Source organism: Blastomyces dermatitidis (genome assembly GCF_000003525.1).
Source record: "Blastomyces dermatitidis ER-3 genomic scaffold supercont1.7, whole genome shotgun sequence".
NCBI lineage: Eukaryota > Fungi > Ascomycota > Eurotiomycetes > Onygenales > Ajellomycetaceae > Blastomyces > Blastomyces dermatitidis.
The window spans coordinates 3,349,413-3,365,019 of record NW_025544780.1 but is presented as its reverse complement, the minus strand read 5'-3'; the positions used below and the strand labels follow the sequence as shown (position 1 = coordinate 3,365,019).

General features: G+C 31.4%; 1 protein-coding gene and 1 pseudogene across 2 annotated transcripts; one reads left to right on the top strand and one right to left on the bottom strand.

Moving 5' to 3' along the window:
• Nucleotides 1–543: 543 nt before the first annotated feature.
• BDCG_17436 lies at nucleotides 544–624 on the top strand (annotated as a pseudogene). The gene has a single exon. The product of its transcript is annotated as a tRNA-OTHER (tRNA).
• A 12,485-nt stretch (nucleotides 625–13,109) lies between these two features.
• On the bottom strand, nucleotides 13,110–15,535 carry BDCG_07033 (uncharacterized protein; the record flags this gene model as incomplete). The annotated part of the gene is made up of 6 exons (XM_045422799.1): nucleotides 13,110–13,860; nucleotides 14,105–14,252; nucleotides 14,497–14,574; nucleotides 14,848–15,001; nucleotides 15,142–15,177; nucleotides 15,345–15,535. The coding sequence occupies 6 exons, from the start codon at nucleotides 15,533–15,535 to the stop codon at nucleotides 13,607–13,609; spliced, it is 861 nt and encodes a 286-aa protein (XP_045278363.1). The 3' UTR covers nucleotides 13,110–13,606.
• Between the last annotated feature and the right edge of the window lie 72 nt (nucleotides 15,536–15,607).

The following is a 15,607-nucleotide window of genomic DNA, read 5'->3' as shown; positions in this document are numbered from 1 at the left end:
AAGATTATCTCTAAAAATTCTTTAAGAAAAAATAAGAAGTTTTAAACAGTATTTCTTATTTAATATCTCTGATATGTAACAGAGTGATCTCTACTAGTTATCTTATAACTTATAATCTCTTTCTCAGTATTTTTCAAATACTTAAGCAGTTCTTATAAATTCTCTGATAATGAATAATCTTCTTATTTTATAAGATATTGAAGCTTACTGTAATATATTCACTTATTTAATATTTTCTTTATAAGATATTCAGTATCACTCTTAATCTTAATATTATTCAGCTGAGATAGCTCTGCTCTGAAGTATTACTTATAGAGCTTTAAATAGAAAATGTGAAAAACAGAATAAATTGATTTCAATTCTGTGAGTAATTTTAACTTATATATCTGCTTACTCATTACTCTTATTACTGAGAAAGATTCTAGTCACTACTTACTAAGCTTTTTACACAGTCTTATTATCTTGATATTCTTTACTGAGAGTAGTACTTGATTCTCTATCAAGTACTTCATTAAAAGATGTTTTTAATTATAGTATTTCATCGCCAGCGTGGCTCAGTTGGTAAGACTGGTAACCAAGGCCGCACACATTAGAGGTGTGTGAGTTCAAATCCCACCGCTGGCACCTGCCACTTCTTACCCATGAAAGCCCTCATGTAATAGAGGCTGAGCCTAATTAGTAAGGCTTAGTGCAGGGTAGAACTCTCTACTGCAGGTCAAGTCACTAGTTAAGTGAGATTCTGTGAACACTCATCAGGGCTGACATGAGATGTCAATGTCTCACTATTCTACTGTGCATCTGTCAAGGTTCTAACAATATAGAGCCAAGCCTAATGTAGTGATTATACACTACTTAAGTGAGTCTCTAACTAGGGCCATCATCGGAGCCTAGCTCCCCCTCAAATACAGAGAATGATTTTGAAAACCATCTGACTAGCAGGCCTAGACGCGCATCTAGGCCCTAGGCAGGGCACTCTGATAGGCTAGAGCCTACAAGCTCCCTGTCAAGCCCTAATACTGACAGAGAGGACTGCAGTCATCGAGCCTATGATTAGTCCCTAACACAGGGCGAGGCCACGACGGCTGATTGATAGGCCTATGGGCATCTAATGGGGCCGAGATCAGCAACCGGAAGCTTGGTGTGTACCAAGTGGGCGGTGGCAGCCACTAACTAACACCCCTGGAAATTAGTGGCTGGCCCGAGAGGACGGACGCAGTGGTCGGTTAATTATAGAGGGTTAAATGTAATTAGCTTAAGATGCATCCTCCGGGTGGCTAGCGCCCGTAGTCTATTCAAGAATAGAAATATAAGAATAGTGCAATCTCTGAGTTATGTGAATGATATTGATCTAGTCTACAGCTCAAAAACTATCAAAGAGAATTTGAAAGTAATTGAAGAAGCTGCAAAGAAAATCTTTATTAGAGCAGATATCAATCAAATTCAATTTAATATGATTAAAACTGAGTGAATTTATTTCTTTTCTAGATTTAATGAGAAAGAACTATCTCTAACTCTTTTAAATAGAGAGATTAAACTCAGTGTAAATATTAAATAATTAGAAGTATGATTAAACTTCAAGTTGAATTTTAAATATCACATTCAACAAAGAACTGTTAAGACAGAAAGACTATTGAACAATATAATCAGACTATCAAATACAGAGAGAGGTCTATTCTTTCAGACTATAAGACAGTTATATATAGTCTGTATTACATCAGTAGCTGATTATGAAGTTTAAGTTTAATGAAATAATTAAGAGAATTTCACTGAACTCTTTCAAAGTCTGTAAAACAGAGTCTTGAGAAGAATTCTGAGAGCATTCAAATCATCTTCTATTAAAGCAATGAAAATTGAAGCTTCAATTCCTTCTTCTGCTATTAGATTTGAAAAGGCCTGTATGAACTATGCTCTGAGAGTTGTAAAGATGAGCTTAAATTATATAATCAGAGAAAGAGTCTCTTCTTCATTTTCATTAATTAACTCTGAAAATAAACTGAATTGAAATAGATTTCTTAATTGAAATGAAAATAATTCTTCAAAGAAAATATCTTCTCAACTGTACAGACTATACTCTCTGATTAAAAATCAATTTTCTTCTTTAAATGTTGAAAAAGTTGATCATGAGAAGTTATCTCTCTGAAGAGAAAAGCTTGAATCTCTTATAGACTTATAAATAAGTAAACTATCAAAAGAGAAAGAATATAAACAGTATTTGAAGAGAATTTCTACAATCAATATAAAAGACTCTATTCTGATTTATTCAGATGACTCAAAAAATGAGAACTTGAATAGATTAGGCACAGGCATTGCTTATACTGAAGATAATATTAATTTTATCTCAGATTTCTGAAATCTAGGCTCTGAATGTGAAGTCTTTGATGCTGAACTATTTGTAATAGTGAAAGCTTTCAAACTCATTAAAATAAAATCTTATAAAAGAGGAAATTGTTTGAAAGAGATATAAATATTCTCTGATAGTCAAGCTGCTTTAAAAAGACTTAGAAATAGTCAGATTCATAATAATCAAATGAATCTTGAACTGATCTTAAACTCTGTTTTGAAAATTCAAAAGAGAAGAATATCAAAGCTAATAATTCATCTGCACTGAATTCCTGCTCATATGAATATTCATAACAATGAATTGACTGATTCAGCTGTAAAAAAGAGTGCAGAATTAAGCAGATCTATTCAAAAAATTATGTTCTGATCTTTTATAAAGAGAAAAATAAAAGAATCTTGTTTAGATAAGTGAAATGAAAGCTGACAGAAATAAAAGAAGAGTATACATTATTCAAGATTTGAAATAAAACCCAAGTGGAAATCTTGTTCAATTAAATATAAAAAGAAAATATTCTCATCTATAATACAGCTGAAACTAGGACATGGCTATTTCAAATCTTATATACAAAGATTTAATGATAGATTTGACTCAATAGAATGCTTATTCTGCAATACAAATGAGAATTCTAAGTATATTGTAATGCACTGTGCATTATACAATAGTCTCAGAGTCAGATTGAAAGAGAAGTATAATCTAAATCAATTAAATATGAGATTCTTATTCTCAACTGAGATAGGAATTAAATACTTAATAGACTTTCTATCAGAAACTCAAGCAGCTATAAGAAAATGACTAAATTCAGAATTATCTGAATATGAAGAGGAGAAAATCAATCAGATATAGTCTGTTAAAACAGCTATACACTCTCTTTTAATAATTTGTTTTATTATAGTCTCTCTTTACTTTATCTTTTTCTTTATCTTTTTCTTTCAATTTCTTTCTATCTATCTATTTAATGTGTCTATCTTTGAGACTGTGTTCTTTTTCTCTTTTCTTTTGTCATGATATTGTCAAATGATTTCAAAGTATCAAAAGATGTTAAAACACTGTAATTTGTAAACAGTTTTTGTATTCTGAGCTGGAATTTTCTGATTTTGCATATCTGAAATTGATGAATGTATAATAGTTAACTTTACAGACATAGAAAAAACCCTGAGAACTAAAGTTCTCAGGTAGATGTCATAGTCTCTGACTGCATACATCTATAATTGAAGAATAATAATAATAATAATATAGTATTTCATCTACTACTTCTGAGTGTAATAAATACTTTTCACTGTCTTCTTATGAATTTTATTTAAAAGTTTCAATCTCACTTTTACTTCTAGTACTGAGAGATACTAGACTGACCGTGTGACCGTGTCTGAGACCAGGACCAGAATTTTTGATAGTCTCATTGCCAATTTGACAGATCCCATTACACGGTTCTAACATTAGATAGTAGTCTCATACTGTCTCAGTGGGACTTACTGTCTACTCTTGTCACATTTTCCAAATGGGACCATGATTTCCACTTCTCAATTTAAATTATTTTTATTGCTTTAAATGACTTTAAATCTCATTTGAGCGTTACTAAAAAGCATTACTTTTTAAAAAATTAAAAATAGTCTAAAAAAAACCTTAAAATGTCTAAAAATAGTAACTTTATGTCAAGAATGAGACTAAATGGGACCAAATGAGACCACTTTCTCATTTTTTTCAAGTCATGGTTTCATTTTGAGATCTGATATATAGTCACTTTACATGTTTATTTAATGATTAGTCCCAGCGGGATTCACGCCAAGAAATGTATGAGATCAGATCAAATGAGATCAAACGTGAAATTCATGGTTTCAGCGGCCAGTCTAAGAGATACTCTGTTCTCTGTATTTATTCAATATTCTGACTGTCTATCTCTCTCTTTGAAATATTGTCTATGATGTCACTGAGTAATAAAGAATTATATTTATAATAAGTATAGAAAGAAGATATCTTTAAGATTGCATTCTTTATATTATTATATATGAATTCAGTAGTTAGAAGATATTTGAGTCAATCATTCTAATAATATAAATAGAATACTTGAAGATACTGTTCTAGTGTCTGATTCTAGTATTCAGTCTGATTATCTGTCTGCAGATAAAATACAGTACTGAGAAGATATTTTATTATAAGATGATAGTAAAAAGCTGATTAGTATTTGCTGATGAAGAGAAATTCTTGATCTGTTATTAACAATTTCAGAGCACTGTGATTATGAATGATAGTATTTAAAAACAGATCAGTCAATGCAGAGACTTTAATCTTTTTATAAGTAGAAATATATCTAATCATCTTTATGAAGCAGTCAATAATGATTAAAATTAAGTCATATTCTTTAACTTTTATTAACTTTAATAGATTAACTATGAAATCTATTGATAGATTCTGTTATAAGCTCTTTGAAATAGACAGTGATACTAACTTACCGTATTACTTATACTGTGAGATCTTTATTCTTTGATAGATATTATAAGTCTTAATATACTCTTTAACATCTGTCTGAAGCTTGTCTTAAATATATTTATATTTTAGAAGCTTCTCAGTCTTCTCTAATCTGAAGTACTTTATATGAAGATTATTATGATAAATTCTCAATAACTTCTGATGTATCACTCTATTATAAGAAATGAAGACTGAATTATTCAGCAGTAGAAGTTTATATTCTTCTAGTTATCAGTGACTTGATTTCTTAGCAGTACTGCTCTGCTCAGAGTTTGTCTCTTTCAAGTTCAAACTGAATTCTTTCTTCTTTAACTTCTGAATTTAAGCTGCAGTAGAGGTGTTTCTCTTCTATAATTTATCAATGAATTTCAAAAGTAGTTGAGTTGAAAGATTATAGATTATTTTATTCTTTGCTAATTCAATGATTGTAAGATATAATATAAGAAGCTCATGATTTTCAGTGTCAGTTCTCTGCAGAGATCTGAGTTTTCTTTCATCTTTTATACTGAGTCATGCAGCTGTCTTTCTAACATCATTCTCAAGCTTCAGAGAACTTCAACTCTCTGCAGTCAGCTTCTTCTGCAGTGATGATAGAGATTCTTTTATAAAATTCATCTCTGCATTAATGATATTATAATCAGACTATCTAGACAGTGTGTCAGCAGAGTTAAGCTGATCTGAACAGTATTGAATATAGAAATCATACTTTAAAAGCAGCTCTGCTTATCTGACTTGATATTCTATCAAGCTCTTTATTGTCAAGAAGTAATGCAGATTTGCATAATCAGTAAGAACTTACACTGAGTACTTACTACTCTGAAGATAATATCATCAGATTTTAAAGAATTTAATAATTGTTAACATCTTCTAATTATGAGTATTATACCTTCTCTGTGTGAGTGATAACTTCTTGAAGAAGAAAGTTACTAATCTTTATTTACAGTATCTTATAGACTCTGTGAAAAAGTCTTCTCTCACAGATAATTCATTATCTATTTTCTCAGAAGTGATTATTCTCTGATTCTTTCAATATTAAAAGATCTTCAGTGTTAACTGTGAAAAGATTTCATAGATTTCATTTCTGAATACATCAGTCTCACACTGACTGAGTAAATCAGAATTAAAGTGATTCAGTATTGTGATATCTGTTAAAGCTTGTTTCAATTTTATAAATATCTGCACAGTGTCTTGAGTAAGAATAAACAGTTCTATTTTTCTATCTTTCACACTTCTCTTTAACAGATCTGTAAGAAGAGCAGTAATCTGTGAATATGTATAGATAAATTATCTGTAGAAATTTACAAATTCTAGAAACATCTGCATCTCACAGTACATTCACAGTATCAGTCAGTTCTTAATAATAAAGACTCAGCTTCTGCTCATTGAAATGCTGTTTATCTTAATAATATAATCTAAGAAATCAATCTCCTGCATGTAGAATAAGCATTTTTCAGTATTTATATAGAGTTAATACTGTCTCAAGTGACTCAATACTTCTTGAATATAAGTATCATATTCTTTCTCTGATTTTGAGAAGATTAGAATGTTGTTTAAATATACTATGTAGAAGACATTGACAAGACCTCACAGTGTCTTATTTATATAGATCTGAAAGATAGCTGAAGTGTTACAAAGATCAAAAGATAAAACAAGATATTCAAAATTGCTGTACTTGATATAAAAAGCTGTTTTTTAAATATTATCTTTATTAACTCTGATTCTATAATAGATATTCTGTATATTAATCTTTGAGAACATCTTTGCTTCAGATAATTGATTAATTATCTCATTAATCAATAATAATGAATAGTGATTCTTAACTGTCATCTTATTAAGATCTCTATAGTCTATGTATAAGCATAGTCTATTATTCTTCTTAAATATAAAGAGTATAGACACTTCTGCTGAACTCTTTGATAAGTGTATTCAGTTCTTTGATTATGCTTCTTCAAGATATTTATACAGAACATTCAATTTCTTTACAGACAAGTTGTAAAGAGACTTGTATAGTGCTGTTACACTGTCTTCAAGATGAATCTTATATTATATCTTGATATTAGAAAACTTCACTGCTTCTCTTTCTGAAAAGACATTCTTATAATCTGTAAAGAGATGTTGTGTATATCTGTCTTTAATAATGAATACTGCTACTAATCTTGTAGTGAGAGTGATAATTTCTTCATCTGTTCTTAAGTCTTAATCTTCTATTACACAGTATATTAACTCTATCTTTTTCTCAAGATTCTTTCAATGAAACTCTTCAGATTTCTCTATCACTATCTCTTTATTAGTAAGATAGTATCATCATATCTGAGTGATTCAGTTAATGAGAGAATTATTTTCTCTCAATTATAAAAGATCTAGAATGACATTCTCATCTATAATATTAACTGTGTAAAGAAGCAGACTGCTCTTCTTGAAGATTTCTTCTAAGTCTGTAATTACATACTTCACTTAAATTATGTTAAAACAGTGATATTTTATTTCATTGATAAATTTTATATAATCTGATAAGTCTATCTTCTTTCAACTCTTCATTAAAGAAAAGAAATAGAATATAAAGTTAATATCTATTCTGAAGTTAAGTAGATATCTTACTAATATCTTCTTATTCAGAGTATATATTGTAATCATAATATAAACTTAAAAATATGAGAATTATCAATTCTTTATTTCTTTCTCTTCTTTATCTTTCATGAATATGTTTGTCAGAAGAGAAGTTAACTTTGAGAAGATATCTTCTCAGTTTCTTCTCTTCTTCAGCTTCTTATAATCACTGATATAGTGACTATCAGCTCTACAGTTGAAATAGAGATCTTTATTAAATCTTTTTTAATATTTCTTCACAGTGAGTGAAGAATCAGAATACTTGAAATTCTTCTTTACTTTCTCTGCACTGAAGCTGTCACAGCACTGTTTAGATTCTGTTATTAATTACTTAGAAAAGATCTTATTAATCTTTTTCTCAGAGAATTGATTATTCAAATAGATCTAAGAAGTCAGATTGATAAGCTTAGTATGATTAATTAATGAACTCTGATATTATAATATCATTATCTGTATCTTATAAGTCAGCTTTATAAGATAAAGGTATATTTTTAATTGATTCAAATTATCAGTTAATTTCTCTCAATATTCTTTAAATCTTGTATTAAAATTAAAAGAATTCTTATCATCTTATTAATATAATAAGTTAAATCACTGTGCTGCTGTGAAGCTGCAGTTACAGTGATCTTTGATTTAGTTCAGCAGAAAGTTCTTGAATTCTTCTTAAGTTATAACAGTATAGATACACTTAAGCTTTCTCTTCTTAATAACTCAAGTAGTCACAGAGATGTCTTCAAGAAGGTTGACAGTGTATATTACTTATATCTTATGAGTATTATACTGACTCAGATTAAGGCAGAATTTCTGTTCAAGAATATAGATAAAGCTGTGAAATTCAGATAAGATGTTTCTCTTATATCTCAGAGAATCTTCAATCTTAATCTCTCTATCTTCATGATAGATGTAGATGTGTAGAGACTGTGACAGTGATAGAGCAGTTGAAGAGCTCATGCTTCAATATGCAGTGAGTTCAGAAATCTCAGATTTCTGCTGAGATAGAGATATACACACTCTAGAGAATGATGTAGTATTTTCTTCAGAGAGTGAGATCAGATCAGTCTTAGTATAAATATATAAAATTATATTAATCTGTTAAAGCTTGACTGATTCAAACTTATAATCAGATTAAGTAATTCAAATTGTAATATAATGAAACTGAAGTAATAACTAGTTAATAATATTATATAGAGATAGTTGTTTAAGAAGCTATATAAATGAGCTTAACTATCTTGCTTGAATAGTGAGCTTGTAGACTACAGAGTTATTATGAGAATATTACAGATGTGATACTTAGTATACTAAGAAGATTATATAAGATATGCAGTAACTCTTGTATATATTTCAGTAGAAGAAAAACAAATCACTGACTTTTTTAATAAGAAGTCAGTATCTAGCTATTCTATATAGATAATGAGCAGATACTCTTCTCTCATTTCAGAAGTGAGAATAGCTGAAGTGATATCTCAGCAGTGTCTTATTATTAAGAAAGAGTAATTTGCTGATCTTGTATAGAAGTAAGGTTCTTATATTCATCAATCAGATCTTTCTATGATATATCTGAATGATGTCATAGAGTGATTGGAAACCAGTTCAGATGAAATGAAATCATCCGCATGAAAGTAATGAGCCGTGTAAAACCGCAACGGGGCCTTGGCGCGGCCGGGAGCGTGACAAATGAGATATTCTCTCAATCACATTCAGACTTCTACAAGTCTCAATATTTATTTTCAAATACTGTTTTCACAGTTATTAATAATACAGCTATATCAACAGTATTCATACTGACTTTAATAATTCATAGATCTCAACTGTCAAATTCACTGAATGACTGAACAGATATTGAAAAACACTCACATTATAAAGAATTTGAGAACACTATTAAGTAGAAATGAAATAGTATATCTCTGCAGAATACATATGAAATTACTAGCAGATTATAGAGAGATGTCTCAGTTATCTCTCTATAATAAGTATTTATCTATAAATTTAATAATGAAGATTTTCTTTTGAAATACAAAGCTTGTATCTGTGTACACAGAGATCTTTAATTAATTATAGATCTCACTATAAAAGCTTATACACTAGCTGTCAGAGATCTCTGAATCTTATTAGCTTTAATAGCAGCATTTGATCTAGATGTGAAATAATTAGAAGAAATTAATATCTTTATTAATAGTAATATTAATAAGCTAGTATATATGAAACTATCTGATAATTGATGAAAGTTGAAGAAGATGCAAAATTTGAAGTATATAAATTATGTACTAAAACTTCTATAAGTACTATATAAATTATACAGATCATTTCTTCTCTGATTAAATGAACTATCTTTAACATTGATAATATTAGACTTTATCTCTATATCAGAGAATTGATATCTCTTCTCTAATAATCAATTAATCATCTTCTTCTATATGAATGATATCATTATTCTATCACAATGAGAAGATTTGAATGAAAGAGATTAATTAATTAAAGATCTTAAAAACATCTATAAGATCTGATAGATGAGAGATTTGAAATGATTTCTCAATATATGAATAATATGCAATTGTCTCAACTTAAAGCTCTGACTATGTCAGAATGTCTATATTAATAAGATAGTTAATATATATCATCTCACACACATCTGTAAGATATATATCTTACTAACTAATACTTCATTAGAGTCTTTTAATGAGTCAGTCATATCTGTAAAAATTCATTATTATCAACAATGTATCAGCTTCTGCATCTACTCAGTAATAATAACTCACTCTGATATTACATATGCAGTGAATAAACTAGCTACATTCATGACAAATTCATTGAAATATTACTTATTAGAGATGAATAGAATGATATCTTATCTATATAATATAAAGAATCTCACTATTTAATATAATAATAACATTGACAGATCTCTATAACTTAATCTCAAATCTAATATTATTAAAGCTGTCAGTAATGTCTCTTTCGCAGATAATCTGAATCATTACTTTATATAAGAATATATCTTCAAACTATTCAGTGAGACTGTTGATTGAAAATCAAATAGATAGATAATTAAAACTATATCTATCATAGAAGCTGAGCTTATTATAATCTTATAAGCTTATAAGAAGTCTATCTGATAAGATAAATTCTTTCAATATATTTAATTTAAATCTGATCACAAGATCTGTATTTAATGTAATAACTGTCAAACTGTTAATATTCTTTATAAAGAAAGACTTCTCTATAATCACAAAGCTCTGCTATGTTAATATATATGAAAGCTAGCTCTGAGAATGCCCCGGTGGCCGAATGGTTAATGCGGCCACTCAGTAGCGCCTTGGCATGGGAAATCAAGGCGTGTGAGTTCGAAACCCGCAGGGGATACATTAAATCCAGAACTCAAGCACCTCAGGTTTCTAATAAATACAGAGGTGTATAAATCACTTCAATAAATCACTCTATGTTCCTGAGCTGAGAAGTTATTATCACATGTATTTAATTATCACTTCTTTGTATTTCCTATGTTCTTGTTATCTTGATATGATCTTAACACCTGTATTTCCTCCTGTATAATTAACACTTAGCCTGTATTTAACATCATGCAAGAACTCATCATAAGCTCCGCTTGCATATGAGTATAATGAAAGAATAATAATAATAATAATAATAATAGCTCTGAGAATGTGTTCAATCTGATAATATTACAGTTAATTAAGTGCCTACAGCTCAGATGCTAGTGAATGATCTCACTAAGACTTTATCATGTCAGAAATATACAGAATTTGTCAAGATACTAGACCTAGTTAATATATCAGATATCATTGAGATATAAGCAGAATAAATAATCTATTTTAATATAATCTCTATAGATTCATCTACACTCTTTTTATTACAGCTTTATTTATATATTTATCTTGACTGACCATGTGACCGTGTCTGAAATCAGGACCAGATTTTTTGATAGTCTCATTATCAATTCAACTGATCTTATTACACAGTTTTAACATTAGATAGTGATTTCATACTGTCTCAGTAAGACTTACTGTCTACTCTTGTCATATTTTTCAAATGAGATCATGATTTTCACTTCTTAATTTAAATTATTTTTATTGCTTTAAATGACTTTAAATCTCATTTGAGTGTTATCAAAAAGTGTTACTTTTTAAAAAATTAAAAATAGTCTAAAAAAAACCTTAAAATGTCTAAAAATAGTAACTTTATGTCAAGAATGAGATTAAATGAGATCAAATGAGATCACTTTCTCATTTTTTTCAAGTCATGATTTCATTTTAAGATCTGATATATAGTCACTTTACATGTTTTTTTGATAGCCAGTCTCAGCGGGATTCATGCCAAGAAATGTATGAAATCAGATTAAATGAGATTAAATATGAAATTTATAATCTCAGTGATCAGTCTACATTCATCTACACTCTTTTTATTACAGCTTCATTTACACTTTCTTTTACATGTTACATTTACTGAAGAAGGTGTATCAGAAAAAAGAGATTATATACTACTGAATATCATTAATATTGTATTACTATAATATTTCTTATTATTATCAGCTTACTACAATACTTATCTAATACTTACTTATACTAGCTCTCTTGACTTGTATATATATTTTACTATAAATAGCTTTATCTTTTGTATGAAATAGATATATTAGATAGTGTATGAATTAGACTGACTGTGTGACTGTGTCTGAGACCAGAATCAGAATTTTTGATAGTCTTATTATCAATTCAATAGATCTCATTACACAGTTCTAACATTAGATAGTAGTTTCATACTGTTTCAGTGAGACTTACTGTCTACTCTTATCACATTTTTCAAATAAGATTATAATTTTCACTTCTCAATTTAAATTATTTTTATTGCTTTAAATGACTTTAAATCTCATTTAAGCATTATCAAAAAAGTGTTACTTTTTAAAAAATTAAAAATAGTCTAAAGAAAACCTTAAAATGTCTAAAAATAGTAACTTTATACTAAGAATGAGACTAAATGAAATTAAATGAAATCACTTTCTCATTTTTTCAAGTCATGATTTCATTTTAAGATCTGATATATAGTCACTTTACATGTTTATTTAATGATTAGTCCCAGCGGGATTCACGCCAAGAAATGTATGAGATCAGACTAAATGAGATCAAATGTGAAATTCATAGTCTCAGCGGCCAGTCTAGTATGAATAATATAACAAGCAGATCTTGATACACATAAGATTCATATATATTCAACATATTCATCCGTGACACTCAATCCGACACTAGGAGAACACATAGAATCACATAGAATAACTGATGAATTTGACATTCACTAAAGCTACTTGATGATTATTTTAAAATGAAGTTAGCTAAGGGCTCTCAGAGAGCTTTAGCCATTGACTTACTTTAGTTATTGATGAAGAAGATACATTATTATTATTAACTAGTTGGGAAGGTACTTGATCAATTAAAAAGAGCTAAGTTCCTAGCGAAACGAAAACCATGTGCGTGGGTCGGGTCGTAGTTAGCGCTAGCGTAGAAATAGCTAAGTTAATAATGATAAAAATGAAAGTAGGTATCTTTTATATGAGAATCACATATAAAAGATACAAACATCATTTTCTTTAATATCTTTATCAACATCTTAGACATGAGCATGAAATTGAAATATGAAGATTAGAAATACTCAAATAATATAATGAATATAATAGTTTTTCATAAGAATATCTCATTTTCTCAAATCTGAAAAACAGACTAAAATTTTAGTACAAAATTTGAATTTTCATCTTCAATGTTTGTATCTTTTATATATGATTCTCATATAAAAAATACCTATTTTCATTTTTATTGTTATGCTGTTTTTATTGTTACGACAGAGTACTCCGTACTCCGTGTAGAGGATTAACATTTATCGAGATCATCTGACGTCATACGAAGCAATAGAGATTAGTAGAGCCAGATCTCAACATTGCTTGCGGGTTAATTGCTTTGGAGGTGTAGCAGGAGGTTCTGGATCTTCAGGAGGTGCAACTGGAGGTTCAAGAGCAGCAAGGAGGTCTATCTTGATAGAGAATAATAAAGAATAGCGCGTACGAGAATAATAAGAATGAAGACAATAAGAATCTTCTACGGAGTATTTGTATGGGGATGATTGAGAACGCGCCACCCCGGATTGATGGTTGGAATGCCACTAAAATATTAGGGTGGAACTACCGAAAATTGAAGGTCATACCAGCGTAGTAAACACTCTGTACTGTACCTGGGTGGCCCTCTCACTCCCACTCCTCAAGGACTCTTCGCAGATGAAAACTGTGACAGTTGGCCTGTCCGCTTCGTCTAGAGTTGATGTGAACATTCCCTGACTATTGGAATATCTTTCCGTAGTTTCTTTGCCTAGGCGTTGACTCTTCACGATGCATCTGCTGAATAAACAGAGTGGACGACGACCACGTTGCTGTAGGTAGTTGGAGATGGGTAACACTGTTGGAAACTAATTGGCATATTCCTCCATTGCTAGGGCATGACTTTGATATAGAGTAATAGGGAGACTTATTTAGCACGCCTTCGGATCCAAGGTGTCCAAAAATTTAAACGGCGATCTCAAGCATTATCTAGTTACCAGATGAACATCGATTAGCAGAGTTCTTCACGCCATAGCCCCCTTGAGCTTATTCCCTCCCCCAGTACCATAGACAGCAGATATATCCATATCCCATGTACATACACCGAGTGCTAATGGTTCTCCAGCGGTTCGCCAAGGACGTAGTGGCTTCTCCTTTGCGCAGAAGATGACATCTGGTTAAACTGGCCTTGCTAGCCACATTCCTTTCTTCCATGGAGATTGTTACCGTTCTTGATGGCGATCCGTAGACCTGTATGGCACACCGCAAGCTTGCAGAAGCATAACGCTGGTGATTGTCCACCATGTGGAGCCACATTGTCAGGGACTTCACGTGTTGTGGATAGTACAGTACAGTACATTACGTGGATAGATACGGTCTGAGGGGACTTGATATAAAATGCACCCTATGAAGCCACTTAATGAATCAATGTCTGTAAACAAATCGTTCTTACTTGGTCTGCTACGCAAATATTTCTTATGGATAACATACATACCTCACTATCCTTGACGCCTAACTGTAAGGTGTAGAAGAGGCTAGGCTCCAATAAGTGGTAGCCACCGCAGGCCACACGCTGTTAAAGCCGTTTATACCAGCCATAGGTGCGGATACTGAGCCTGTAGAATACTGAGCTTGTAGAATGACTCTATTTATATGGATCTCTGTATTGGACTCTGTGGTGTCGTTGATTTTAAGCTATGTGGAGGCCGACATGGATTGCACGAGCCTCACGATCCACATATGCGGCTCAACGCCGATCCCGCGCAAGGCATACTGCTTAACCATGCAAGTAGAAGTGATACTGGGAGGATTCTCTATCTTAAAGATCTACTCATGATGATCTTACGCTCATTTCGTATCCACATAGCCAGTTCCAGTTGTTTGGCGGAGGCCTGATTGCCCAGCCAACCATGCACCATGAACCGCGTAGAGAGTATTGCAAATTCATATCTATCTGGGGAGACAAATGCACTCGATTCAGTGAAGCACAAACATCACCCCTATATTTCGCCGTTGAGAGGAATGGCGGCAATTTGCGTTTTGAATCACAATATCAACAACCGATATACCACTGCAATTTCGCACCCTCTGGTCGATTAGGGGTTACTCCGCTGCATTCCGCGACGATATTGATACCTACGGGATCCCCGCGACGAGCTCATCAATGCTCGCATGTCTACAATATAATATACAATTAGCTTACACGGTTATACGGATATTTCAAAAATCCTCATACAACCTCCCGTATGGCCTATACCCATTTTTACCCATACAAATTGCGTCCTAAAAAGTGGGAGGCAGCTTCCACATCTCGCAACAGAAGGCAAAACAAACATGACCTACCCGATGCGGTAACCATGCCTGCCAAATGAAGGGGTAAGTTCACCCTGAGGGAAGCAACGACAGCGGATTTTCAGGCCAGAGCTCCTCCGATATCCTGGATCAATTGCCGTATTTGGCAGGTTATGAGCCCCCGGGTGCCTTCCCTCGCTATCCGTGGGAGATAAACATAAAAGCCGGCGTCCCGCTCCCATCTTTTTTCTTCCTCTTCTCTTTTCTCCTTTCTCTCCCCATCACGTCTGTGACTTTTTGCTGCCCCTATCTTC